This window comes from Myiozetetes cayanensis, unplaced genomic scaffold (genome assembly GCF_022539395.1).
Source record: "Myiozetetes cayanensis isolate MyiCay16 unplaced genomic scaffold, myiCay2020 scf1, whole genome shotgun sequence".
NCBI classification, from domain to species: Eukaryota; Metazoa; Chordata; class Aves; order Passeriformes; family Tyrannidae; genus Myiozetetes; species Myiozetetes cayanensis.
Genome location: NW_026086604.1, coordinates 108800643 through 108826790, shown reverse-complemented (window position 1 = coordinate 108826790; position 26148 = coordinate 108800643). Strand labels below are relative to the sequence as shown.

The 26148-nt window shown below is 49.8% G+C and overlaps 1 protein-coding gene across 1 annotated transcript; it reads right to left on the bottom strand.

The window, feature by feature from the left end:
• Positions 1 to 8101: 8101 nt before the first annotated feature.
• Positions 8102 to 25055, bottom strand: GASK1A (golgi associated kinase 1A). Its single transcript, XM_050326927.1, is given in 6 exon segments — positions 8102 to 8861; positions 9409 to 9512; positions 9795 to 9917; positions 13559 to 13926; positions 13929 to 14373; positions 24923 to 25055. Coding segments are annotated over 6 exon segments (1254 nt in total). The 5' UTR covers positions 24926 to 25055; the 3' UTR covers positions 8102 to 8650.
• Positions 25056 to 26148: the final 1093 nt, after the last annotated feature.

The window sequence follows — 26148 nt, the reverse complement described above, 5'->3', positions numbered from 1 at the left end:
GTTTGCCTTATAGAATTGTATAAGGGCTGTACAAGATCAGACAAAGTCAGACCTTGTGCCATTTCCCTCCCTGGCTCTCTCCTTCACTGTAAGCCCACTGTAAGCTACTGCAGCACCCACCAGAACAAGGGCATTATCCACCCAAGCAAGCCCGTGGCTGGTGTGAGTCAGCCACTGGCAGCGCCAGAGCAGACGGAAACTCCGACGCCAGCGTCTCTGCTACCGGTGGTTTTGGTTTTCATGGAGCAAAACTGGATCTTGGAGGTGCCTCTGTTTGTCCCAGCCTGATGGTGTCCTTGGCCATGGGAGCTCCCCAGCTCACGCTGGATGCAGACATGCTGCGGTGTGTGTCGGGGAGGGAGGTCATCCCAGAGGTGAAACCAGATCCCCACTTATCAACAGGGGCACGGCCTAAGCCACTTTCCGCCATCAGCCAGGAAATCTGTGAGAGGGGGAGAAATTAAATTTCAGCCTCCTCAGTATGAAGCTGGAGCCCTAAACACTAATCTATCTCAGAAATGTAAATTTTGCAGAGCAACTCCTGCAGACCTGGTTTGCAGCACTCAGCAGGAGACAGCCCTCTCCCAGAGATGATTAAAATCTGATTTACAAGGCATGGTGGACAGATGGCATCTGTTTTTTGCAGTCAGCGGTCCCTACAGAATAAAAGAGGCAACATTCAAGGCTGTAGCTCTGCGAAGACAGGGAAATTATTCCCCATATCCATGCAGGTGCCTGCACTGACACATCTGTTCCCACCATGCCAGGGCTCAAATCCACCAGCCCAGCAGGTACCTGCTTACCTCCCTTCTTCTGCCTCTTAGTGCTCAAATGTTCCCTGTTTCCCAGCCCTTCCACTGCCCCACACCCCCTAAAGCTAATGCGAGGGAAGGCCAGGAGGTGGGCATAGGCAATTAAAATAGAAGACTGCCTGGATGCTTTGTGGAGCGTGCAAGAGGCAGCTCGAGCAGGCGGGGGCAGGGAAGGGATAACACTGCAGGCATAAAAAAGGCAGTCTCTACTGAGAGCAATCAAAACGCCTGAGGAAGATGAAATCTTTTAGCAGGGTATGTGAAAAAGCATCACCAGGTGGGAGAGGCGGGGAAGGACTGAGCAGCCTCCTTCTCTGCACAGCCTGAGGTCAGGCTAGAGCGGAGCCCTGGGGGGTGAAGCCACGTTGCCTACCTGGGTTCTGCCGCCACAGAAGCACACCCACGTGCTTTTGGAGCTTTTTTCCCACCTCTTGAACAGTAATTGGGTTGAAAAGGCCATGCCCAGCTGAAGTAGAGATATCTCCCACACATGTTGCTTGTTTCCCATTTCTGGAAGAGGAGGAAAAATAAAGGCAGGGGAGAGTCTGCAGCTGATATGGTGCCCCTGCATGGGCAATGAGTGATGACATCTGCCACCGGCACAGCACTCCCCGGATATCGGCCAGCTGCCTCTCAATATCCTTGGCACATGCAAAATGCTTGCAGTGAACCACAGGATGTGGTGTGAAAAAAAGAAGCCTCACAGATGGAGAGGCCAGCACCTGAGATGGGAACTGGTGATGACCCAGAGCAAAGTCCCTATGCAAGGCTGATGGTCAGACTCCCCTTCAGAGCCAGGACTGCCTGGGTTGGGGTAGGGGTTGGGCACATCGGCATAGTGAGGTGCTGGGGAGGCTGAGTTCTGACACCTTGGCAGTGATGGACGTGGATGCTGCACCTCCTGATCCTGCTGAGGTGAGAGTGTCACAGCCTGTAGTCAGGGCAATGTGATTTTGGTTGAGATGAAGAGGGCTGCTCACCCTCTGCACCAGCTGCAGCACCCAGCTGTCTGTGGCAGTGCATAGCTTACCTGTGCCAACACCCCTGGCTTTGCCAGTGGAGGAAAGCAGGCTTCTGGGGCTCCTGTCTCCATGTGCTACAGGCATGTGTCTGCACATTTAAATTTTCTGAGATCAGTTAGTGTTGCTAGAGGTGCTGGAGACCTTCATCTCTGTTATCTGGTAAGAAGGTAAGGAAGGAAGGTAAGGAAGAAGGTAAGGAAGAAGCAGTGCAAGCTACTCCATCTTATCCTTCCAATTAAGCTCCTCAGCAAATCGCTCTGGCCATCAGTGAGCAAAAAGAGACCTTTGATCTCTGCACCCTGAGCATACAACTCTGACTCAAGTGGGCAGGATAAACTCTTCCTGAACACCTGATTGTGGGTCTTTGCATGTGATGCCAGGTTTCATGCTCGGAAGATAGGGCAGGAAGTGTCTGACCTAAGCGGTCCATTCTGTGCAAATGTTTTGCACCACCTCTCCCCCTCACTCCAAATCAAGGAAATCATGCTGAAGTGCCTTAAATTGAATATTATCACCATTTCCCCGCTCCCAGAATATTTACTGTAGGCAAGGAACAGAGCTGGCAGACCCTAGTGAAATGAACAAAAACCATTAAAAAAGATTTGTCCCAATTGTGGCAAATCTCATCCTCCTGGTATCTTGTTGGCACATAGATGCACTTCCTAGAAGCCCAAACCTGCAGCTCAGCTTAATAGATGCCTTTCTTTCCCCTCATGATTTAACTCAGAGGAGCCAAGAACTTGTTTCAGAGAAGGTCAAGGCAGTAAACCTCCAATTGTTTATGTACATAAAGAGCCCTGGGACATGCTTTTCTTACTCCAAGCCTTCCCTGATGCTGCCAGAATGGGCAATTAAAATCAAACACATGCAAAAATACAGCAACATCTGCAGTGTAGCCTGTGCCACTGTATCCACTTGCCTCATCCTCAATAAAAACTCCATCCCTGCTTGGATATGGCCAAAAATTAAATCCAGTGAAGCAAAACTCACTTGAGAAGCAGGATTGGAAGAGGTGGTCCCATGCCTGCTGGAGCAGAAAGCCTGGCCAGCAACACAGTGGAGCCGTGCTCACCTCTCACTGGGAAAATAACCCCACGTGGGCACTTCCTGTTCCATTTCTATGCAGAGTTAGGACTCAGGTTTTCCTTGGGCTCTTCCCTGTACCTGGTTTGAAGCCCACCCATATTCATCTGGCTGGACTGGGAGGGGACAGGACTGAACCGACTGAACCGACATCCTTGGAGAGTTTTCTCTTTGCTTTCCCAAGGCTAAGTAACTAGTGGGAAAAATCCTCATCCAAGAGGATTCTTTCATGAAAGAAACCCCTTTGCAGCTGCATTATCTTGTGGATTTATGATGCTGGGTATGACCGAGGGAAATAAAACCTGGCTCAACTCGGAAGAGGAAAAAAAGTGAGGCTGTTCCTTCAGTGAGGAGTGAAACAGTAAAACCCAGGGAAATCCCCAAGGACCACATGCTGATAGTCTTGGATGGAAAACTCCTCCTGTTTATGAGAGGCTGTTCCCATCTTTGGTTTGCCTTGCTTACAAACCAATGGATTGCAAAGACCCAAAGCATGGTTGGATTTGTGTTATCTGCTGGTTGGCAGGACACAGCTCTGAGAGATGTATCATTTTAAAATCCACCCCAGGGATGACTGCAGGGCCTATTCAAGAATCCTGAAGTTTATGAGTTCTTTGGAACAGAGACTATCCTACCAAAACAGCAGGTATCAAAAATATCTCTAGAGGCCCTATTCTTGGAAACATGATCACCATTTGAGGTCTTCAATCCATAAATCCTGTGGGTGCTGTGCACATAGGTCCACACTTGAGTGGGCAGATTCCTGGGTGCTGCAGCATTTCATTCTCCAAGCAGCCATCCTTCATCCCTCTCTTTCTTGCTCCCAGCTCAGAGGCATGGTCTGCTTTTCTCTGTAAATTTAGATTTTCATTGGAAAAAGAATAACAGAGGGAAAAAGGTAGTGCTGCTGGAGGGATATAAAGTACAGCTGGACGGATTAGGCTGCAAGGGAATTAGGGAATTAATGATGCTCTAGCAGCTTGAAATCTCTTGGTCCGGAGATGAAACTTTTTAAGACGCTCTTGGCAAGCATGGGGAAAAGACAGCCTGTCGAGACGATGCCACCTGCTGGAGACAGCTCTTGGAGGCCGAGGTCCATGGCACTGGCTAAACTCGTGTTTATTGCTTGTCCTTGCACCCAAAACCGCGCTTCTGAAGCTTGAAAACTGGAGCCATGCCTGGCAGGGCAGAGATCTCGGGCATCCACATGCCCAGCCCCTCTACCATACCCAGGAATGTTTCCTTTCTCCCAGGTTCCCTGTCTCCTTTTTCCCATTTGCCTTACCTGACAGCTAATTATCATTACAGAGGTGATTGCTGCAGGAGCCATATGGGATCCATAAACTGCTAATGCTGGGGGTTTTTTTTGCAGAGAATCATAAGACCTATACATTATTGTTGTTGATACAGGTATGATTATCACTGCTCTGAAAGCAGCCAAAATTGACAAAATAGGTTGCGGAAATGGTTACAGCAGCTCAGACGTGAAGACAAGGTTGTAATCCCTGAAGCCATTAAAAGTCTTAGGGATTTTTAATTGGGAGGAAAGCTCTAATTAGAGAGTTACAGCATAAACCCAGACCTAAGGGAAGGGAAAGGAGGAGGGAGGTGAAGCTTCAGCGTGGGGACCCCCGCACTGGGATTTGGGAAGCAACCGCTGACAATGCAGCAGATCCAGGGGGCTCAGCGCTTCTGCGTGCGTACACGTGTAGGTTATCTAATAAGCCATTTCTTAAGCTCCAGTGATACTGCTACTTATATCATAAATTCAATGATCTTCACTTTACTGCCCATTAATCTGCTCCTTTCCCTGACAATTTTATACCCTTTTGATAAACTGTTTGTCTAACCACACGGAAGAAACAATGTCAAAAGCTGTACCTTAGGCGTTCGCCCAGCTAATGAAGAAAATCCATCACAAGGAGAGTTTATCTATTGCTTCACTGGATGTAAATAAAACATCAGGCTAATTTACTTCCATTTATCTTAAAGGCCGCTGCTGCAACGATAGTCCTGTGTCAAAGCAGACTTTTTTTTCCTTCTCCACATAAATATTTAAGTAAGTACTGAAAGCATAAATAAATTGCTTTCTAAAAGCCGGATTATTTTTATATCCAGTTATTTAACAATAAATTTGGATTTACTTGCTAGCTCTTGCCTTTCAGGCAGCAGTCAGCCCACGCTTCCTCTGCGTGGCACAGGGATGACTGGGAGGATTTTGCCAAGCATCTTCTGGGGTCTCTGAGGGCCTCCTGTAATAACCCACCCTTAAGGGGAAGGAAGCACAAGGGTGGGTCGTCCCATCACCCCCGAGTGCCACCCCACTACTGCCACCCCTGGCAATGGGTGGGTTCAGTGAGAGCTCAGGCTGCTCTGTGAGGGCCATGCAGGTCTGCTGCAAAGACTGTTTAGTGTCCTGTGGCCACAACGGGCAGCTCAAGAAACAGCCTTTAAATGCAGCAAAAAGGTGTTGTGTTTATGGAGGGTGGAGCCAGCAAAGCACTGGAGCAAGCTGCTGGGGTGTGACCGGGGGTCACCAACTTTGGGGGCATTAAAAACAGGCTGAATAGGAGTAGTGACATGGTGTGTGTTGGCATGCACATGTGTGTGCGTGTTCAGCAGGCTGGAGCCAGCTTGACCCCTGCCTCCCATCACCCAGCCCGATTTCCTGCCAGCTGAAGGGCTGTGCACAGCCAGAGATCTGTTAAACACAGATCATGTCACTCGGATCATCGCAGCATGAATCAGTTCCTTACTGGTGAAGCTCTGGGAAGGTGCATGCCCTTCCTCTCAAAGGCTGTTCTTGGAGTACATTCCCACAGTGCCAAGGTGAGCATGAGGGTGCTGCAGGGGTGCCCTCCTTTGAGGAGCCCTTGTTTCTCCACTGCTATTTTCCTTGCTTAGCTGCTGCTGCCTTCTTAAACCAAAGCCATCCCGCCCCAGTGCTGCAGCCAACTTGGACCATGGTGGTTTTTTGTTTGTTTGGGTTTTGTTGTTGTTGCTGTTGTTTTGTTTGTTGGTTTGTTTTTGTTTTGTTTTTGTTTTTTTCATTTCCACACCCCAACAGGATCCGTAATGATATCCGGTAAAATTTGGTTAAATCAGGATCACTGCTCAGAAGAAATCTTCTTTGTCAAGCATGGCCCCAAGTGAATATTTATAACTATAAAATAGTTATAACCATGAAAACAAGTTTATCATAGGAAATATGACACATTCACAGCTGGAGCAAACTGAACCAAACACTACATGGCTGATGTAAGCAGTCCACGGGATTCCTCTGAACAGCCATGTGATGGGTACATAGACAAGCCCATGGAACAAATGACAAATTAAAGAAGAATAATGGTCAGTCTCAGCAAGATCATGGCTTTTGCTTCTCTCATTTATCCATACGTGGCTCTTTGTTAAATCATGAGTGATTTTTATTCACATGCGTCACTGCTTACAGATGTACCCGTATGTGTGCAAACTCACATTACAACTAAGGAAATGCAAAAAAAACCCCAGAAAAATCCCCACTACCTTGTGCAATGTTCAGGTTGAGAAGATGCAACCACAGGCAAGGCAAAAGCTGCTGTTCCAGCACAGCAAAATTCACAAGCTTTGGCCACTGCACAGAGCCCCACCTGCCCCTCAGTTCTCACTGAGAACTTGGATTACATGGGATGAAAACCTCTCTTTTAATGAAATTTCTCAGTTTAATGAGAAAAAAAAATCTATGACTGATGCTGCACACTCTAACTTTCTTTTTACCTCACAGCTTTTCATAGCATATTTTTTGGATTTAATTATGTTACATTTAGTATCCTTTACTCTTATACAGCCATGCTTGGACATGGCTTTTCATAGAAAACAGGTTGAGTTATTTCACTCTCCTCCATGCTTGCAAGCTAAGCTCACCCACCAATAATAAATCCCCACAATTCAGGTTTTAGCAGGGCTTCCGTGACAGTCATCCATCCTATGGCATGGCAAATGGGATGATAACTCATGGGGTGCAGAGACTGCTGGGGGAAAGGCTTCCCCTGGCTAATTGGAGGGCAGGACTCCAGGAAGATGCTGATGGCACTTTGGATGCTGATGTGCCTGCAATGCTGAGTGCTGACGCTTCCTGAGAGCACTTGTGCTTGTTGATTCATGTCACCCACGCCTCACTTCATCTTCTCTTCAGCAAGAGGAAAATGGGGAAAAAAGGTAATTGCTTGTGCTTATCGGCATGGGTGTTAAAGCATCCCCTTGCAGGCTCTCAAAGTGACATGATGTTAAGAGGGATGGAGCAGGGAAGGCACCAATACCTGCCTTTTCTTCCCCTGCTACATGGGGTGGCCGTGTTCTCCAAAGCTATGGCAATGGGACAGCAGCTCCGCATGGGTGCCCACACCCACTGAGGCTTTCCAAAGGCACAAGTCATTTGGGGTGCCTCAAGCACAGAGGCTCTACCTGTGGGGAGGGAAAAATGGAGGGCTGCTCCCTGGGGCAGCTCCCCTTTAAAAAGCCTTGTCCTGGTGGTAAACCTTTGGCTCACAGGCCAGGAACTGGCAGCTCCTGGCAAGCAAACACTGACTGCATGCCTCAGCTGGGAAACACACTGTAGGGAGTGATAGAGCCCATCCCTGTATCTTTTTTCCTCCTGTTCTTTTTGCTTTTGGGTTGTCTCTCAGCGCTGACACTTGAGGACCTGCCTGGCTGGGATGCTGCTGTGCCTCATCACAGTGGGCTGCTGAGCAAGAGCCTGAGGGATGACAGGAGTAGGATGGGCTCTGCCGGAGGTGCCAGCATGCTCAGGAAGTGTTTTGCACTTGGTTGCCTTCTGCTGAAATAGCCTGGCATTTTTGTAAAAACTTATTTCTGCAAGCCTTGGAAAGAGTTTCGCACAGTCATGCCCAAGAGAGCAGTCAGGAGTGCTTTACACAACCGTGGTAGTTTTGCCTTTTAATCCCCTGCTGGTGAAGGGAAAGAGTGAGCAAGAGATCTGAATCTTCAAATTGAGAGTGCACCCTGACAGCAGTGCAGGCCTGCTGAGGCATGGCACAAGGCACACAGCACATGGCACACAGCTCTCGCCAAGGATGGTACCATGGGCTGTGTGAAGGCAGCTGCTGCCCGGTGCTGCTGCAGTCCAGGGTCCTGCCTAGCCCTGGCTTCAAGCAGTGGCTTACACTTGCTCCCAAGCACACGTGATCCCCTCCGTGGGAGTACCAGAGAGAGCTCAGCTTTAGCATCTTGTCCCTGCTTAATCCACTTTGAAAGTTCCTCTCTGGTCTCCCCTTACCTCTCTGCCTGGGATGTTTTGGAAAGCATCATCAAAAAGCCCAGTACAAGTCACAGAAAGGCTGCCAGTGACTTCTTCCACTGCTTTTTAACCCTTCCCAGGGTCCATGTTCAATTGTCCAAACCTCCAGTTTTCATAGTAGCTGTGTGTGTATATTTGTGTCTGTGTGCATGCATGTGTGTATGTGTGAAGGCACCCAAAAATCTCATTGATGTCCTTTGAAAATCCATGCTGAGACCATGACTTGATGACTGTTGCCTTTCTCAAGCAGTTGTGGGTTGTCTCAGGAGACATCTCCTCCTCCTCTTTCCTGCTCCCTGTGATCCCATCTGCTTCTCCAGAGCATTCTACCTTGTGGAGAGCCAAGCAGTCTCATATCACCCATGTTGAGGGCATGAGGTACATCTGTTGCTGTTGGGATTTGCCAGGCAGGCACTCTGTGCTGGCTGGAGGTCAGTTCAGCATGGCAAGTCCTCAAACACTGTCAGGTTGTGCTCTTGGATGTACCGGAGCAGGATCCGTGCCCGCCTGTCGATGGTCTGAAGCAGGGGTCTCAGGCCCTCGGCACCGCCCTGGCTGTCCCAGAGCTCCCGGTCCACACGCAGTGACTCCAGCAGCAGGCTCTGCAGTCTGCCCGACCGCAGCGTGGCCACTGCCGCCGCTGGAAAGCTGCAGAGGAGGAGAAGAAGAGACAAGGAGGGAAGAGGTTATTCGGGGAAGTCTGGGCAGAGAGGAGGGAAGCAGCAGGGCACTTGAGCAAAGGTGCTTCAGGAAGAAATGCATGTCCACCCAGAGGAACACAGGATGAGGAGCCTCCTGCTTAAAGCTCTGCCCATGGTGAGCATGGAGGATAGCTCCACCAGAAACAGATCCAAACAAATTCCAAATCAGGAGGCCTATAGCATGCCAAAATGCCTCACAGGCAACGATGCAAGAAATGCTGAAATACCTGATTATTCATTATTTTTGTGCAGCTGCCAGTTAAAGAGGGGAAGTAGGCTTTGGAGCCTGCCATCAGTCATTCAGAGCAGAATAAAGAGCTAGTTTCATGGCAGGGGCACATGGGATGTTTCTGTGAGCCTGCCCACCCACCCTGCTCTGGATGGGAGGTGGCCAGGAGTGGCACGAAGGTGTGCGCAGAGGGCTGCTGGGCATCCCACACATGCCAGCTCAGCACTTGCCCAGGACTTGCCCCCAGGAACGTGCACATTCCTACCTGTCTATGCCTTGAAGGAGCCTGAAGTTGAGTTTCTCCTCAGGGTGCTGTGGCCTGCCTGCATTGTCGATGAACACCAGGCGGGATGGCGCGCTCCTCCGGACCTGCCAGCAGGATGGGAAGGAGAAGTTCACTCACTGCAGAGAGACACCTGTTTGTGGGTGTAGGCTGCTTTTTAATGCAGTGAGAAGGCCTGAGAGTATCTGGAGGACAGCAGATGACCCAAGTCCAGGTCCCTCCATGCCGGGCACACCTCCCACCATGGACCCAATGTCACCATGGGACCTGAGTTCTCTTTGCTACCACCTCAGCCCTGCTAGTGCCTCCCAGCACCTCCCAACTACCTTCATCTTAGCCCAGAGTAGCCTCTGGAGAGGGGGACATACCAGGATGTGGACCAGGACCAGCTCTTCTGGGTTCCGGCACTTCTCATGGAGCATCTCCTCCACGCAGGGCTCATAGGGATCAGGCTGAAACCCACAGCAGTAGCGGTCCAGGCGGTCATGAACCTGCAGGAGACATTTGGGAACCTCAGCAGGGACGTATGCCCAGGATGGGAAGGTCCTGTTGTAAACTTTTCTTGCTCAGAGGAAAATAAAACATTTCTAGAAATCCTCAGTAGACGTGAAATGGGAAAAGATGGCATACATCGGTGAGTGAGTGAGAGGCAGGGAAGAACAAAGAAGCTGAGCTGGCTTGCAAAATTCCTCTGTCTTGAAGAAGGTGATGACAAAGGTGATGGTGACATGCTTTCCTGATGGAGTTCAGGTACATTCTGTGCCTGGTACCTCCACACTCTGTATTTTCACAGAGTGAACAGGTTGTGTTTCCAGCTGAAACCAAGAGAAGACACACACGGCCATGAATGTAAAAAAACCCAACAAAACGAAAACAAACACAAAAAGAAAAACGAGAAAAGCACCCAAGGAAACCTAGGGTTTGAATCCTCAGAAAGATAATTTTTTTCCAAGTCTTGGTATTCTGGATGGTGGTTTCATCTGGCTCCTGCGACATACACACTCTTTCATCCATCCCTATGGTAACATGAGCAGCTCTCAATGGAAAGATGAATGGAAAAGTATCAGCAAGGGAAAAAGCGATGTGTGCATTCACAGAGCATGCCTGACATTTAAGTTGGGCCACAGTGACTTGTTTTAGCTACATTTCTGGTTAATTATTTGCAGGTGCTGCTAAGGCTTTGTGTTGTCAAGCCTGTCAAACCTCCTGCTTCCCATCCTAATTCCCTGCAGAAACCCCACTGCTCCTTGGCAAATTCCAGTGTTTCAACCACACCCTCAGAGGAACGAAGGACTTTTAAAAGACATAAATCTCTGTCAGACCTGAATTCAGTAAGCCTGCTTTGGTATTCATGAAGCTTCCTCAGCTTTGTCAGAAGCAGCTGACATAGCCTCTGTGGTGGTTTGTGGGGCAGACAGGGCCTCCTTGCCTGTCAGCAGTCCTTCCCACGTGTTGCGTGTTGCCACAACAGTGTAGGGGAGCTGCCTCACCACCTCCGGCTCCAGAGGCCTGTTTGCATATCTAAATATACATAAAATAAATATATTTTCTGGTTGAAGCATGAAGATGTCCGACTGACTCACTTGGTGTTGCTGGTGCCAACCCAGGAGGCAGGGCTTGGGGTGCAATGAGGCTCCTAGAGCCACCAGGAAGGCTGGATGGAGTAAGGTAAGACCCAAGAGGTCTCAGGGAAGCCTGGAGTGATCTACGAGTGATGACTAAACAGAAGCCAAGTGACCCACAGTGGCTGCCTATTCCTTTCACCCTGATAATTAGCACAACTTGTCAGGCACAGGCTATGCTTTGAGAGAGAGTTCAGCCTGAACCCCAATACTGACCAAACAGTGGAGAAGAGGTTGCAGGACACACAAACTGTGATTTCCACGGCCATTTGTAACTCTTTCCGAAGGGAAGGGAACCCTTTCCACTTGTAACCCTTTGCAAAGCAGGATTAGTCCCCCACTGGAGCCCCTTAACAAACCTCTCTGTTTCCTGAGTTTTAACGAAACACTTCGATCAGCATTTCTCCATTGAGAGGCACTCCAGTGAAAAGTACTTGAGCATTTTGACACAAAACTCATTGAAATTGAAGAAAATATTACATTTCCTCCACACATCTCCCGTGTCTGCCTACTGGAAAGTGTGCCAGTTTCTCTCACCTGCTATGTTGTCTTCCAGGCTGTACAGAAGGTGAAGACAACCTCAGATGACTTACAGAGACATTACAGGGGCTCAGAGCTCTACTCACCTGCCCACAAGCACCTGTGAAACCAGTGTGGATTGGTGCTGGACATGCAGAGGTGCGAGGTGAAGGCAGACCTGGTGTCCAAATGGAGCCCCAGGAGAGGGACCAGATGGCTGTGGAGATGTTGAGAGTGCCACTGACATGCTGACAAGCCCTCTTTCCCCCTGGCCCTCTCCTGATTCTTTATATCAATTTCTTCTTGCTAGAGACAAGAAGACAATGGCTCTAATGCATGGGACATTAGGTCCTATTGCTGGAACACAAGAGCCACACCTACTCCTGTCCAAGCTCAAACCCCGTGAGCAGCTCACCTTCAGCCCTTCTTTGGTCCTGTGGACAAACCCAGGGCATCCCCTTGGGTTTGGTAGGTCTTTCCAGTCATGATTCAGCCTGGGATGGTTTCATCTAGGGAAAATTTCCTTGCTTCTCTCCAGTTCAGAAGGGAGCACTCCAGAGAAGGGTTGTGGCTGCAGGGCTTCAGAGGCGATTTGGTTTTGACCCTCTTTAAAGCACAGGACAAAGCCAGCAGCAGCTCTACCATTTCTACCAGGCTTGGCATTTTGCCCCCAGTAAAATTCTGTATGTAGAGGGGGGTTCTCTTATGGCAAACACCAAGAGATATCAACATAGAAGAAGCCCAATTTTAAGGGTAATTGAGGAAAACTACCAAGATTCTAATGCCAATTTACAATAGGTCTCAAATCTCACAGCCTCTCCTTCCCCAGCAAGGGCTGTGAGAGGCTAAAGCCATTTCAGAACAATGCTATTTCACTTCTACAATATCCTGCAGACTCTTTACCTTTATATGACTTTTCTGCATGGGAGGATCCCATAGGAATTATTGAGGAAAACCTTGGATTTATCACTGCACTGCTCCAGCACTTCAAGGGAAACTCTCTTTAGAACCAGATACTTTCTCCTGGAAACTCAGCCTTTCCACTACACTCAGCAGCATTTTGGCCTGGGGAAGGGAAGAAGGTTGGTTAATCTTCTCATTTCTCTGGCTGTTTCAGCTAAAATATTTCCAAGCCCAGCCAGGACTGCTCTGCCTCTGCCAGTCCTAGTTCAAGGTTATAAAGATTAATGGTCAGGATTTGTGAAAAAAACCCCACCCAACAACAAAAACAAAGAGAGAGAGAAAAATGAGAACACATTTAGTTTGTGTTTTTTCTTTCTTCACTTCTTTCTTTTTTTACTTTAATACTTGCCCTTTCAGGCAGTTTCCCGTTGTCTGATAACCAAAGCTCCAGCCCCAAGGTTCCTAAACAGGCTATTTTTTCTCCATAAAAATCACTTTTGCCTCCTTACAGCTGCCCTCCAAGAACTGATAACTCTCTGGGATTCTGTTGTAATCCCTTGTAGCAGCAGGGTATGATTTTCCAGATGGGAGATTAAGTATTACTAATGCAGAGGAGGAGGAAATCAGTGCTGTTCAAAGGGGCAGGGCTCCTTTTTTCTAGTGCCAGCAGCGCATCCCTGGAGTTGGCTCTGACGGGGCTGATGCAGAAAATTCTGCTGGTCCCTAGGGATGGCCTAGGGATGTCCCTAGGAATGCCCCAAGCTGCTGCTGTCATCTGCACAAAGGGAATCCAGTGAAGCCACAATGGCAGAAAGCTCACCCACATGAGAGCAGACTCACCACATCCAAAACCTGCCTGTGTTTCCCCTGCAAGTCCCAAGCACGGACCATACTCGGGCCAAAGTGCTTCTGCACAAAGCTCTGCTGCTCAACGTTAGCTGATGAGTGAAAATACATCCCAAGAAACCACAGCCTATGTGACCCCGCAGAGGAGAAGGAGTCCATGGCCAGGCAATAAAGGCTCAGACGCAGGGGGACCCAGGTGGCATGTCTGGTGGGATGGGTGGTCTCCATCACTGCAGCCCTACCTGGAGAAGAAAGTCAAAGAGGGCCAGACGGCTCCACTCGCCGTGTGGGATACTGGAGCAGGGGGCATCCACGGCCACCAACGTTGATCTGCGAGACTGCAGCATCTCCTGGTACTGCAGCCATCCCAAGGCACAGGAGTTCTGGTCATTGTTGGCATCCTCCAGGTGCTGGAGGTCAGGAGCCCACCAGATGATGGGGCGCAGGGAGCCATCGGTGTAGCTGTAGGGCAGGAGGTGGCTGGTGAAGCGCCGGGCCACAGCGGGCAGGCTGCGGTTCAGCCCCAGCACCCTGTCCAGGTGGAAGGCCAGCACCTCATAGAGGTCCCCGGGGCGCTTGATGAGCCCACAGTGCCCATCCTGGCAGTCCTCTCTGGGCTGGCTGGCAAGGCACTCCCCTTGGCATCCCCCAAGGCCCGCAGCCCCACTCGCATGACTTGCCCATGGGCAGGTATGCGGGTCTTGGAGACCACCTGCCCACCGGCCAGCAGCTGCATCTTCCGGAGGTCATCCTCAGAGAGCCAAGGGGGAGTTTTCCTCTCCACACCCCGGCGCCGCCTCCTGCCCCAGCCAGGGGTCTGGTCCCGCCTTGAGCGAGTGAGGGGTACAGGGAGCCTTTCTCTGCGGGCTGGTCCTCCAGATAGTGGGTCAGCCACCTCCCACAGGGGATCTGGGGAGGACGAGGCCGGCAGTGGGAGAAGGGAGTGGTCCGGCGGTGGGGGCAGGTGGAGGAGTGCCAGCAGGGCCAGGGCCAGCAGCATCCCGACGGCCGCTGGGGCTGAGAGCTTCATCCCCAACCTTCGCCACACTCGCTGGGCCTGCAGGGAGAGAAAGGCAGAGCGGTACTACAGTGTTAGTCCAGGAGAGTTCTCCATAGCCTTTGCTTTGGAGGAGCAGCCCTTCTGCTTGTGTTGATTGCCAGGAAAGATGTTCCCCAAGCACTCACTGCCTTCAGGGCACTGTAGCAGGAGGGGTGTGGCTGGTGCCATGATTTGTGACAGAAATTATCTGCAGTCAGAGCAAGGGCTGACCCGCCACAGAGGCTGCCATGTCTGCAGTGCTGATGCACAGGATCGCTTCATGGGCAATGAGTTCTTCATGAACAAATATTTTGCTTTAAAGACTCAAGAAATGGGAAAAAAAAAAAAAAAAAAAGGACCAGGGCAAATTCCTGTCTGGATATAAACACTTGGCAGTTCCTAAGAGGTTTTTATCCTTCAGACCTTATTCTGGGCACACTCACTGATTCATATCCTCGTTGCACACTGAACCTGTAAGTTGGATCCCCACAACCTTGCCTGCAGGACATCTCAATGCATACTGAGACAAGGCCTTTGGACCTCAGCCCATCACTGTGTCCAGCAAAAGCAAGGCAGTTCCAAGTGTCAGCTGGGACCTGTGACTGCCTATGTTTTAAAAAAGGGTGCAAACTGCTGGAGGGCTGAAGCACCTCTTGTATGGAGACAAGCTGAGAGAACTGATGTTGTTCAGCCTGGAGAAGAAAAGGCTCTGGGGAGACCTTATAGCACTTTCCTGAACCTAAAGGGGGCTACAAGAGAGCTGCAGAGGGACTTTTTACAAGGGCATGGAGTAATAAAGCAAGGGGGAACAGCTTTAGACTGAGAGTAGGTTTAGTTAGATATTAGGAAAAAATTCTTTACTGCAAGGGTGGTGAGGTACTGGAACAGGTTGCCAGAGAAGTTGTGGATCCCCCGTCCCTGGCAGTGTTCAAGGCCATGTTGGATGGAACTCAGAGCAACCTGGTGTAGTGGAAAGTGTCCTTGCCTGTGACAGGAGGGTTAGAACTAAGTATTTTTAAGATCCCTTCCAACCCAAACCATTCTATGAGTCTATGATATGATCTATGCTATATGTGAAACCTAAAGTCTTCTGATTCCCAGCACTAAGGAACTGCCTTTAGACAGGTACTAACAACTTTTGAGGTGTACATTTTTATACACACCCCACCCCCCCTTTTAGTCATACTTTCTATTTTGGAGCAACTTAAAAAATTATATAGGCTGGAAAGGCAGTTATAAGCAAACACTGTGCAAGTCTCCCTGCATTGCTAAATTCGTATCTCCCCTTTGGCCTAAAGCAATTCCCTGCATAGGGTGCTGGGGCTACCCTGAGCACAGCACATTCCCTTTTGGGCTGAGGTGAAGGGCAGTGATGGGGCAGCACTGGGAGATCCTCCAAGCCAGTCCTGGGCCACGCTGCAGGCATGCCTTTTTCACCGGGGTTTGGGCAGAAAACACATTTCTGGAGGCTGGAGCCACAAAAAGCACATTGGCGCTGTTTCTCTTCTTTCAACAGGCATTTCCAAGTGGCTCAAACTCACATTGGAAGTCAAGGCAGCGGTCAAGTGGATACATTTTTTTGCAACTATTTATTTTGGAAGCACAAGTATATCCATGGCAGACGCAGTGGGACAATGTATTGCCAAAGAAGGGATAAGAGACTGTTTATAAGAGTAAAAGCTTGAAAAAAGAGATCTAAAAAGCTGGAGAGGTGAGAGCCAGCAGCCAGAATGACTTGCAGAAGGCAGCTGGGCAAGCAGAAACAATTCCAGCCATGGGGTTTTTAGGACCGCAGGCTCCCACCGGCCACAGGGACCCACCCCCAGCACAACTCCAGCCCCAAGAACAGGCAACCCCAGTGCACAAGCCCCTCCATAAGGTGATCCAGCACTATCCCAATATCTACCAGGTTTCGTGCCCCCACAATGGTCAGGCTGCTTCGACAGCCCCATGGTGAGGAGCCACATGTCTTGCAAAGACACTGCATCAGCCAAGGTGGATGAGAGGAGGCACCAACTTGCTGGCCTCGACCATAGGAGTGTTCCTTTAATGTCTCCCTTTCAAGGACTGAGCAGATTTAATGAAGCTTACAAGAGCTATTGATGGTGCACTTGGAGTGATTCAGCTTTATAGCTCTCATTTAATTGCTTCTCTCCCAGAGATACAATGTAGTGCAGCAAAATATATCGGTTGGGCTGAATTCTTTGTTCAGACACAGCTTACACCAGCCTCTGCTGGGAACCAGGGGCTGTCTGGTACAGGGCCTGAGGACCTGCCACGGGTCCCCCTGTTTTATCTCTCCCTAGAGTGAAAAAGACCTAGTCCAGAGTGAAGGATGTCCTGTCCTAGATCACAGGCAGGGTTATTCAGGTCTTGGCATTAACTGTCCCAGGCATCACACTGCATGGCTAAATCATTGCCTCAGTTGCCTTTCTGCAGAGGGAATGGCTGTGAACACACCCAAGCACCCCAAGAGGCAGCAGGACTTCTGGCAAGAGGCTGGTTGTGATCCAGATCCAAGTCTGGCATCCTGAGCAAGGGTTTAGAGGAGGTGCAATGTCTGTATCATAGTTTAACCCCAGTAAAATAACACTGTGGCATAAAAAGGGCAGATCCTGATATTCTGATATCTATACTCCTTTTGAGTCATCACTGTAAAAGCCTCACAATCTGTCCCTCTGCCCTCAAAGTATGCTGAATTAACTGCAATAACATCTATGTTATTAAACCCAAAAGACAGGAAAAATTGTAAATTTCAGTATTTCCATCTGCATCCGTCCACTGATTCCTTTCTCAATCTGTGCTTCTCTGGGCAACTTCTCCCAGCACCTCCCCTGTCCTACCCTTCTGGGGAGACATAGCCCACCCTGCTCTCACCTAACTCCCCCATAACCCTCTTCTTCTACACAGAGGGTTTTCAGGGTGATTACTTTTGTTATGCAGCTGATAATAACCCTTTGGTTGCTTACACTGTCCCTGGGTATGCAAAAAGCATGGCTCCCGAAAATCCCAGTATGCTGGAGGGGTGCATGTGGGACCCGTTTGCAGAACCTTCAAAATACTGCAGGAAAAATCCTTTTTAACCCACAGCTGGAGAACAGAGGATGCCAAACAGATGGCAACGATTGCCAGGTTTTTAATGTCAAGTCAGTTTACAGTCCAAGTGGTTGAGGAATCGTTATTGTCCAAACCCACTTTGTCTTCCCTGTCAGTGAGCTCGGGTTTGGGCACCACAAGTTTGAGCTTCATCGCTTTCCCACCCCACGCTTGAAATCCTGGGCTGTGAAGCTGGGCAAGGGCCAGCACAGGCTCCCTTCCTCAGCACCACTCAGGGTTTCCCTGCTACATCAACGACAAAAAGAAACAAAAAAAGTTCAAGTACACTCCCTGTGTTATTTCTGGCGGTTGATATTGCAAATTTAATAACAACCCAGGTGATAAAACACTGCAGAAATAATACTGTATTTACAAGCCCTCGGTAAATACTTTTCCAAAGAGAGTTTCTCTGAGCCCATGCTGTAAAAAAACACTGCAGTTTAAGCTATGGCTTCAATTCAGCCCAAAATGCAAACCATACGTACAGCTTTGCTTTGCCAGGCTGACATACTGACAGGACAGCATGTCTTTGCCAGAAATTAGGTCCTTTTCCCAGCAGGCAAAACCCATAAAAAGGCTTAAGAGAGGTACTGCTTGTTCGAGGATGCCAATAAGTAAATAATATATACTCTCACTCATCAGAGGGACATACAGCACAGCCCAGGCTCTGAGGGCACACTGGAGAGCTGTGCAGCTTTGATGCTTGCAGATAAAACTTTCTAAGTGTGGTTGCAAGGGGGAGGGCTATCCTTGACGTTGTATTCCCAGGATGGTTGAACCTTGGCAGAATTTGAAGCAGAGAAGCCTGTTTTCAATTTCTTTTCAAAATGCATCAAATTGGCTTTGCCAAGCTTGAAAGAAAAGAAAAACAACCCCCAAACTTCATTATCCAAGAATGCAAGAAACAGCCCTGAGACAAGAGAGATGCCACGGACATACGTGGCTGTTGAAAACGGAATCAGTCCCTGCTTTCCTCTGGCATTTAAAAGAGTGCTCCTGCCCTTGCACTGTCACTGCCAGACCCCTCCGGCAGTAAACGCCACCGTACCAAAGAGGTGCCCAAAGAAGCCAGGATGGCTCAGCCATGGCCATGTCCCTCTTGGCTACCAGCCCGCCCTAGGCTCCCAAGCTCAGAGGACTTTGCCAAAGGCAACCTGCTGATGAGCAGGTTAAAAGCAGGTATGTGCATTTATCTGGATTCACACTGAGCGGGGTGTACTTTGCACAGGGGGTGCAACACGAAGAGCTGTGCTTACCCTCACCCTCCCAGCACCGTGCTTGCTGCCCGCCCAATGAACCGCAAAACCGCCTGGGCAGCAGGAGATGCAGCCTGCCGTGACCAATTTTAACAAAGACTGCTTGAAAACAAGTGGGAAACCTCCTTTGGCTGCCCCCCACCTCTGGGAACGTCTCCCAAGCCTTGCACCCACACGTGGTGCTTGCAGAAGCTGCTGGTGTTTTGGGGAGAGCGAGCATGTCAGTGGGACCTGGGAAGGGAACAGCTCTTCCTTTTTGCATTGTGAAGGAAGATTTTTGGTTAAGGGCATGGCATATGGCACACGGGCTAAGCTCACTCCTGGGGACCCGTAATAGTGCTGAGGACACAGAAGGAGACAAAACCCCTCCACCCCCAGAGTGATTCTGGGCAAGTCTGAGGAGAAGGAAATCCTTGGCAGCATCCATCGCTCATCATTCAAGTGCCTAAGTGCCTTCCTATATTATCATGCTCAGGGAAGATGGATGGCTCTCAGAGTGGGAATTTACTAAAGACATCCATTAAATGATGATTGCCAGTCCCCAGGGTAGCTCTGGCTGTGTACCCAGCACAAAGGTACAGCTCTAGATCCCACCGCCACCCACCAGCACCTCCATCACCATGGGGCACAAAGAACATATAGCCCCCCACCTGGCCTCACAATCCATCAAAGTGGTTGTAATTCCTAGCAGACCTGCACCAGCTCTGTGTCTGGGGTTGTTTCCACCAGCGATGCAGGGTTTTTTTCCTCCAAAATGCCCTTCAAGGGTGAAGGATCATGACCCTACTGCATTTCAGCATCCTATGAAGGCCACCCTTCATGGTGTCAGGGCAGGGATGAGACAGGCCATGCCTGTCTGCTTAAGATGCTCCTGCAGACACAGTCCCACACATTGCTTCTCACAAGTGGCTTGGGAAGCTCAGTTCAGGCACTGAGAACGTGGGAAGGGTGACTGTGCTCCCCCAAACCCTAAGAGAGGAAGTCAAAACTGATGCTGGGTCAGCTGAGGCTGGGGAGATGGAAATGTGGCACATCATCACATGATGCTGGGTCCTTCCCTGCAGAGTCAGCAAAGTCTTCATAGCTGGCACACAAACCTTCCCATCAGCATGTCCAAAACCAAACCAGAGACTGACCAAGTTAAATTGCCTGGGACAAACTTTAAAACACACTGTGCTTTGCTAAATTTTGGGCAGTCTGCAAAGTTTCTGCCTCCAGAGGGTAATTTATAGCCTAACTGCAAGACAAGCATGCTTTGCACTAACAAAGGGCAACATTTCAGCAGCAGTATAAAGGGATGAACAGTGTTGGTATCATTTGGTCTGAGCACTGACTTGAAAGGGATGGTTCCAACATGCTGCCTTTAAGTTGTCGAATAATGCTGCCTTAACAGCTCTTCCCAGTTATCACTAGAGCCTTGAGGCAGCAAATTATAAAAAACTTGAAACCCTCAAGCTCCACAGCCTCTGGCACATCTTTGGCTCCAGGCCCTGCATCAGGCCCTTGAGCTTTTTGCTTCCCCCGGGTCAGAGGTCCTATTTCTTGCTCTAAGCTCCCCACCCAGCCTGACTCTTTCTGCTATTTGGAAGCCCTTTACCCTGGACGTGCTTCTCTGCATAGCCACAGGCAGAGCACAGTCCCCTCTCACATACCCCATCATCCAAAGGACCATTTTAAACAAAGTCTTCAGCCAGTGCTGGAAACTGCTCCAAATAATGAGAAAATTCCAGCATTTGTATGTAACAGTGCCATTCTTATTGCACTGACTGGTCACAGTTGAGTTACAGACTAAACAAGTACAGCAGAAACACGGGCTTGTAAACCCCCCACCCAGCAATAGCTTACAAGAGTCACAAGGCTCCCAGCATCCCAAATGTCCTGTTCAACATCTCTGAAGAAGGAAGATCTGGGGCAGGAGACAGAGGACAGACACCATGAAGTAAGTAGATGGCCAGCACCTGGCTGGAGGACACCCCACCACGGGGTGCAGCTGATGCAGTGAAGGTCAGGACTGCTGCTTGGGGTTACCCAGAGAGGACACACATCTCATCCTGCAGTGGGCTGGACTAAAGCCCTGCAGAGTACCCACAAGAACTTGCTTTTCCTGTGATGGCACCATCCTTACTCATAAATCATGTGATTTTCACTGAGCAAAAGGAAAGAGTCATAATTCTCACTCTCCCTGTGTAAATCTCAGCTTGCAGGGAGTTAATACTCAGGGATGGACAGGGCACTTTTCATCCCCATGCTATGTACAGTGCAGCTTAGGACCCTCCAGTTTAATCCCAGAAGTCAACACAAAGCACCACAAAAATAAACAGTCTCCAGGATGCCATACTTCTTTTGCTTAAAGTAAGCAAACTAAAAGCTTTCAGATGCCTCATCCTTCTTCTATTTACATTCAGACTCAGTGATTTTATTACAGATTTTTGCACTTAGCTGGATCTTCTGCTTCGTTGAGATACATCTCCCAAGAGATTGTTTGTCTTTCAGGACACATCACCGAGATGCACAGGTCTGCTGCTATTACATGTGCAAATATCTCCATTACTTTTCACCACTGAAAGCGACATCAACCTGCACCCAAATCATCCAGGTCACTGAGGACTTGAAACAGCACTTCATGTTCACAGGAGCCAAGAAGGGCCTGGGCAGCCCTGAGTGCAAGACTGTCCTGCTCACCCCATGGGACAGGGGAGGTCCTCCTCATCTTTCCTCCTCTCCCTCTGCTCGTTCCTCTAACCCTCACACCCACATGTGAGTAGCACAACCTTGAAATCCTGCCAGGGACATCAAGGAGGGAGAGGAGTGGGTGTGGGTGACTGTTGATTCCTTACTCCACCATTGCCGTGCAGGATCCCGCCAGGTTTCCCTTTTCCCCCTCCCCTCGTCCCAGTTTCCTGGCCAGCCTGTTGCACTCAGCTCCGTTAGTTTTCAGAGCTGCTTTCCCATCTGCCTGCTGAACCAGCACGAAGGGGGCCCCTTCCCTGGTGAAACAGATGTGGCTTGCCTTTGTGCAACATCTGCGCCTCATGCCCCGCTCATTTTGAACAGTCTTGCCTTTGTTTGTGAGGGGTTGTACACGGGATGCTTTGGAGGAGGGCAGCAGCCTGCAGCCCACAGGCGGGACTCCTTCCCTATAAGTTCCACATACAAACTGCCTCAAAACCCCTGGGTTTCTTCTGGTGAAGAACAAAATGCTTTGTTCCTGCAACATTCAGGAATCCTGCTCCTCAGCACTTCAGTTCCAGCCGCAGCCGGTAGCTCACACTGATGATTCCTATGAGACTCCCAAACCCGAGGATGTAAGAGCTGGACTCTGTGAGCCGTGGACTCCCTTCCTCACAACTCACCTCACCCCAGTAGCTTCTCTTGCTGCACTTTTGGGCTGCTCACCAGCTCTGGCTTGGCAGCCCCAGCGGGGCTGCACTGCTTCGGCTCCTCCACACAGAACAGTGGCAAAGAGCAGAAGTGCCAGAAAGCCATGTCTCTTTTACAGTGTGTTCTGGGTTGTATTTAATATGGGGACAAATACATTAAAACAAAATCAAGTTTTATTTCCTCTTTCTCTTGATGAGTTTACCAATCCTGCTGATGAGTACCTGGAAAGCTGCTAAAACTCTCTCACGCATTTTTGGCACTCGGTCCAGTTTTATTTATTTTACTGGGGGTCATGTTACTTCTGTATTTTGGAGAGAGAATGTTTTGATCCACTTATTTTCAGTTTCCATTTCTAACAAGTGGACCAGCACCAGGAAATGGGAATGCTTGCTTGGTGCCCAGTAAGAGCTTGCAAAACCAGCTTTGGGGTGCTGGCAAGGGGCTGGACTGGATTCCCTTGTTGGGGTTTCAGTGGATGTTGCCCAAAACATCAGTGGATGAAACCCAAACTTGGGTTTCCCTGAGCTGGCTGTCAGGGGTTTTTCCCTTCCTGGAGAGCAGGAAAATGCATTCGTAGGATTCCAAAGGGGAGGGAGGAGGAGGACAGCAGGGCCTTTCAGCCCTGTGGGCTTTCTTCAAAACAGAATTGTTCATAGCAGCCCTGGCGTCAGTTGCAGAAAGGCAACTCCATTTAAGCCACTACATTTTGAAGAGAAAAAGAGGGGAAGAAAGCTGCTTGCCACTTGGCTCTGAGTGTTGTCTGTGTCCCACAGACCTGTCCTGGGTAAAGCCTGCTGGCAGCTGCCCCCCAGCCGCCTTCTTTTCCCAGCAAATCCCATAGGGTGAGCGAGCAGAGCAAACATGGTAAAAGCACTGGTGCAGCCAGGCTCACAGAAAAGGGGCTTTTCCTCCAGGGCAAGACAAATAGCTGCAGACAGGCTGGAGTTATGAACATTGGAAATAGAAGGGGTAATTGAGGCATTTGGTACCTATACCAGAGGATTAATACAGTGTAATCAGCCCCTTGTATTTAGACTGCCTCATACTAGGCAAATGACAGAGCAATTGGAAACTACTCTCTGGCAGATTTTGAAACCAGAAGAAAGGAGATGTTTCTGTAATGCAGTCATCCCCCAGCACTCACTGCTGCAGCAGGTCGGGCATGTACGGCGGCCGGATCCAACAAGCAGCCGGCTGCAAGCGTGCTCTCCATACTAACACATGGGAAGCTCACAGCTGGCATCCCTCTGGCTTTCTGCGAGGGGTCACCCTCCTGGTGATTGTGAAAGAAGTCAAAAATCATCTTGAGCATTTTGCTTGGGGTTTTGCTACAAATGAAGCAACAGGACAATTAGCTTAGGGCACAGCCTGGATTTGTTCCTCATGACTGTCACTGCCCTGTCTACAGGTGCCCAGAGCAAACCCAGATTACAGACAAAATCAAAGCAATCAAGGCAGGAGCTCAGGAGGGGGAAAGGACTGCAGAAGCAGACCTTCCCTTGCCAAGGCAAAATGGAAATCCTGGCAAAAAGTGAATACCCCGCTCTCACATGGGGGACCACACGAGGTATCTGGCACAGGCTATGCTTGCTTTGAAAGGCTTCATAGTGAAGGCTCGTACAGAAAAGTGTTACTGCAGACAAAAGGCTGGTGTGGGGAGAGCTGCCTTGCTTTCCCCTTTGACAGGGAGGAGTTATCTCCAACCGCAAAATGGGTGACACAAGCCCCAGCCTTGTCTATTTTTCCTGCTCCTGAAGTTCATTAATTAAGAAACTCAAAACAGCCTATGCAAACTGTAGGATGGAAAGTATAAAGCATGACACCACTGTCCCCCCTACACAAACACTCTCACACGGTCTGGTGAAGTGTGGCACAGCCTCACTGCTCTCAGAGATGCTCTGAGACATCAGCACACCCTCAAGGACACAAAAACATTTCAGCAACACAAATGACCAGTTTCTGGCAGCAGCACCAGGCACCTCCTCAGCTCATCTATCACAATAGTTTTGCAATCCCTGCCCAACACGAGCTTTGCAAGTGCTGAGGTGGCAAAGCAGAAACGGAGCCCCCCACCCCAGTTCAAACCCCCCAGCGTGACACCCCGGCTGTCCCCTAGTGGGACAGTGGTAATAGGGAGAGGGGGGGCCCATCTTAGCTCAGCTGGTGCGTGCTTTGCTCTGATGGGTCGGGAAACTGGTTACTGAGGGATGTTCCAAATTGGAGCACTAAAACTAGATGACATGAAACACCACCTTAAGGTTTGGAACGTGCTACAAATGTGGATAAATCTTCTAATACCAGGGAAATACAACATTTCTTGGGAGGGACACGAAGTTTCCCCTTGCCAAACCGTCCACTTTCGTAGCTTTTTGATGAAAGCAGTGTGCTTTGTGGGGACCAAAAGGAAAGCACACAGGGGCTCTTTGTAATCTCTGAGTCTTTCTGCACTTCACTGCCTTCACCCCATGCTCTTTGCCTGCCTGAAGCAGTGCCACCTGGGCACTCAAAAGAGGTGGGTTTTGGCTGAGAAAGCATGATCACCTCCCAGGTTGACAGCAGTGCCTTCAGCCACAGCAGCCCCAGGCACTGTCTTTACGGGCATCCTTACAATCTGCTTGGTCCATCCCTAATGCTTTCAACGACAGACACGTGCTGGAGCGGTTCCCTGCCTTGCTCGCCTCACCATGACCCAACACTCCAAGTGGTCCCGCTCGCCTTGCCCCCACGATGGAGACAGACAGGATACGCCGTAGCACCTCATCCCGTGGGGTTGGTGTCCCTGAGCAGACCCAGCGTTGCTTCCCACTGCCAGCAAGGAAACCCCCAAATCCTACCATGTCTCGCAGCACGAGCCGACGCGCTCCTCTTCATCTGCTTCACTGCCTGCGGGCAGCACAGCACACGGTCACCTCCCGAGCAGGGTGCCTTCCGCCTGTGGCACTTCCACGCAACACCAGGAATCAATACAGGATACAAAAATTTTAAAAATAGCAATAATAAGAATAATAAACAAAAATCTGCTGCAACTAATCAGCCCGCTTCCTCTCCGCAAGCCATTAATCACTGCCACCCAGGGGTGCCCCTCCGGGATCTCTGCAATCCCTACTCCCGACTCCGCGCAAAGGGGTTGCTGGGGTCCTGTCACGACACGCCAGCGCGTGCCTCTGGTTCGCCCTGGATGGGAGGACACCCTTCAAACTTCAGCTGTGAGTTTTCAAACTCTGCCTCATCCCAGACCCACCTCCCTGTGGGGAGGGGAGTGGAGAGGCTGGGAAGGGGGGAACAAGCATTTGGAGAGTCTCTTTTTCACAATAAAAGCCCTTCTTGCAGCTTTTTTTCTTTCTCCTTTTTTTTTTTTTTTTACACCGAGAGCAAACTTGAGCCAGGAGGCACAGGTAAAGGAGGAGATGAAGACACATGTGCTCCTCCCAAACCTATTTGTTCCCAGTGACCCTGATGCCAGACAAGCAGAGGGACTGGCAGAGCCCCAGGGACCATGATGACCCAAGAGCCAGGAAGGTGAACCACAGGTCTTCTTCCAGGTGCCTGAGAAAATGCCTTTTGCAGGTTTTTATTAATATTGCTTTGCCTTTCAGTAACAGCCCAGCAAAGGGCTACATCAGTATCTGAAGCTGATGCAGCTCTGGGAGATTTCTTATCTGCCTAAAAGGCAGATAAGAATGTGCTAAAACCATTTTTAAGATGCTCTTGTTTTTCTGGGGCACACAGCGTCTGCAGGCAGGCAGGAGAGGGGGGACCCAGGAGGTCCAGAGGAAGAAGACCCTCACACCCACCAGCACCACGTGTCAGGAGTGCAGCACAGTGAGCCCTGCAGTGCCCAGCTAGTGCAGCTCCTCCTTCAGCACCTGGGTGTAGGGTGCATCCTAAATACCATTTCCTCAAGCCTCCGGGAGAAGAGGGTCTGAAGGCATGGCTTTGGAAAGCAGTGTGTTTCACCAGCCCTCCACGGCCAGGCAGGGTACACAGGCAGCTGCCAGACTGCAAAGCTTTTTTTTTCATATAACTTTCCTCTTCCAACCCTGGGCTATGGCCAAGCAAA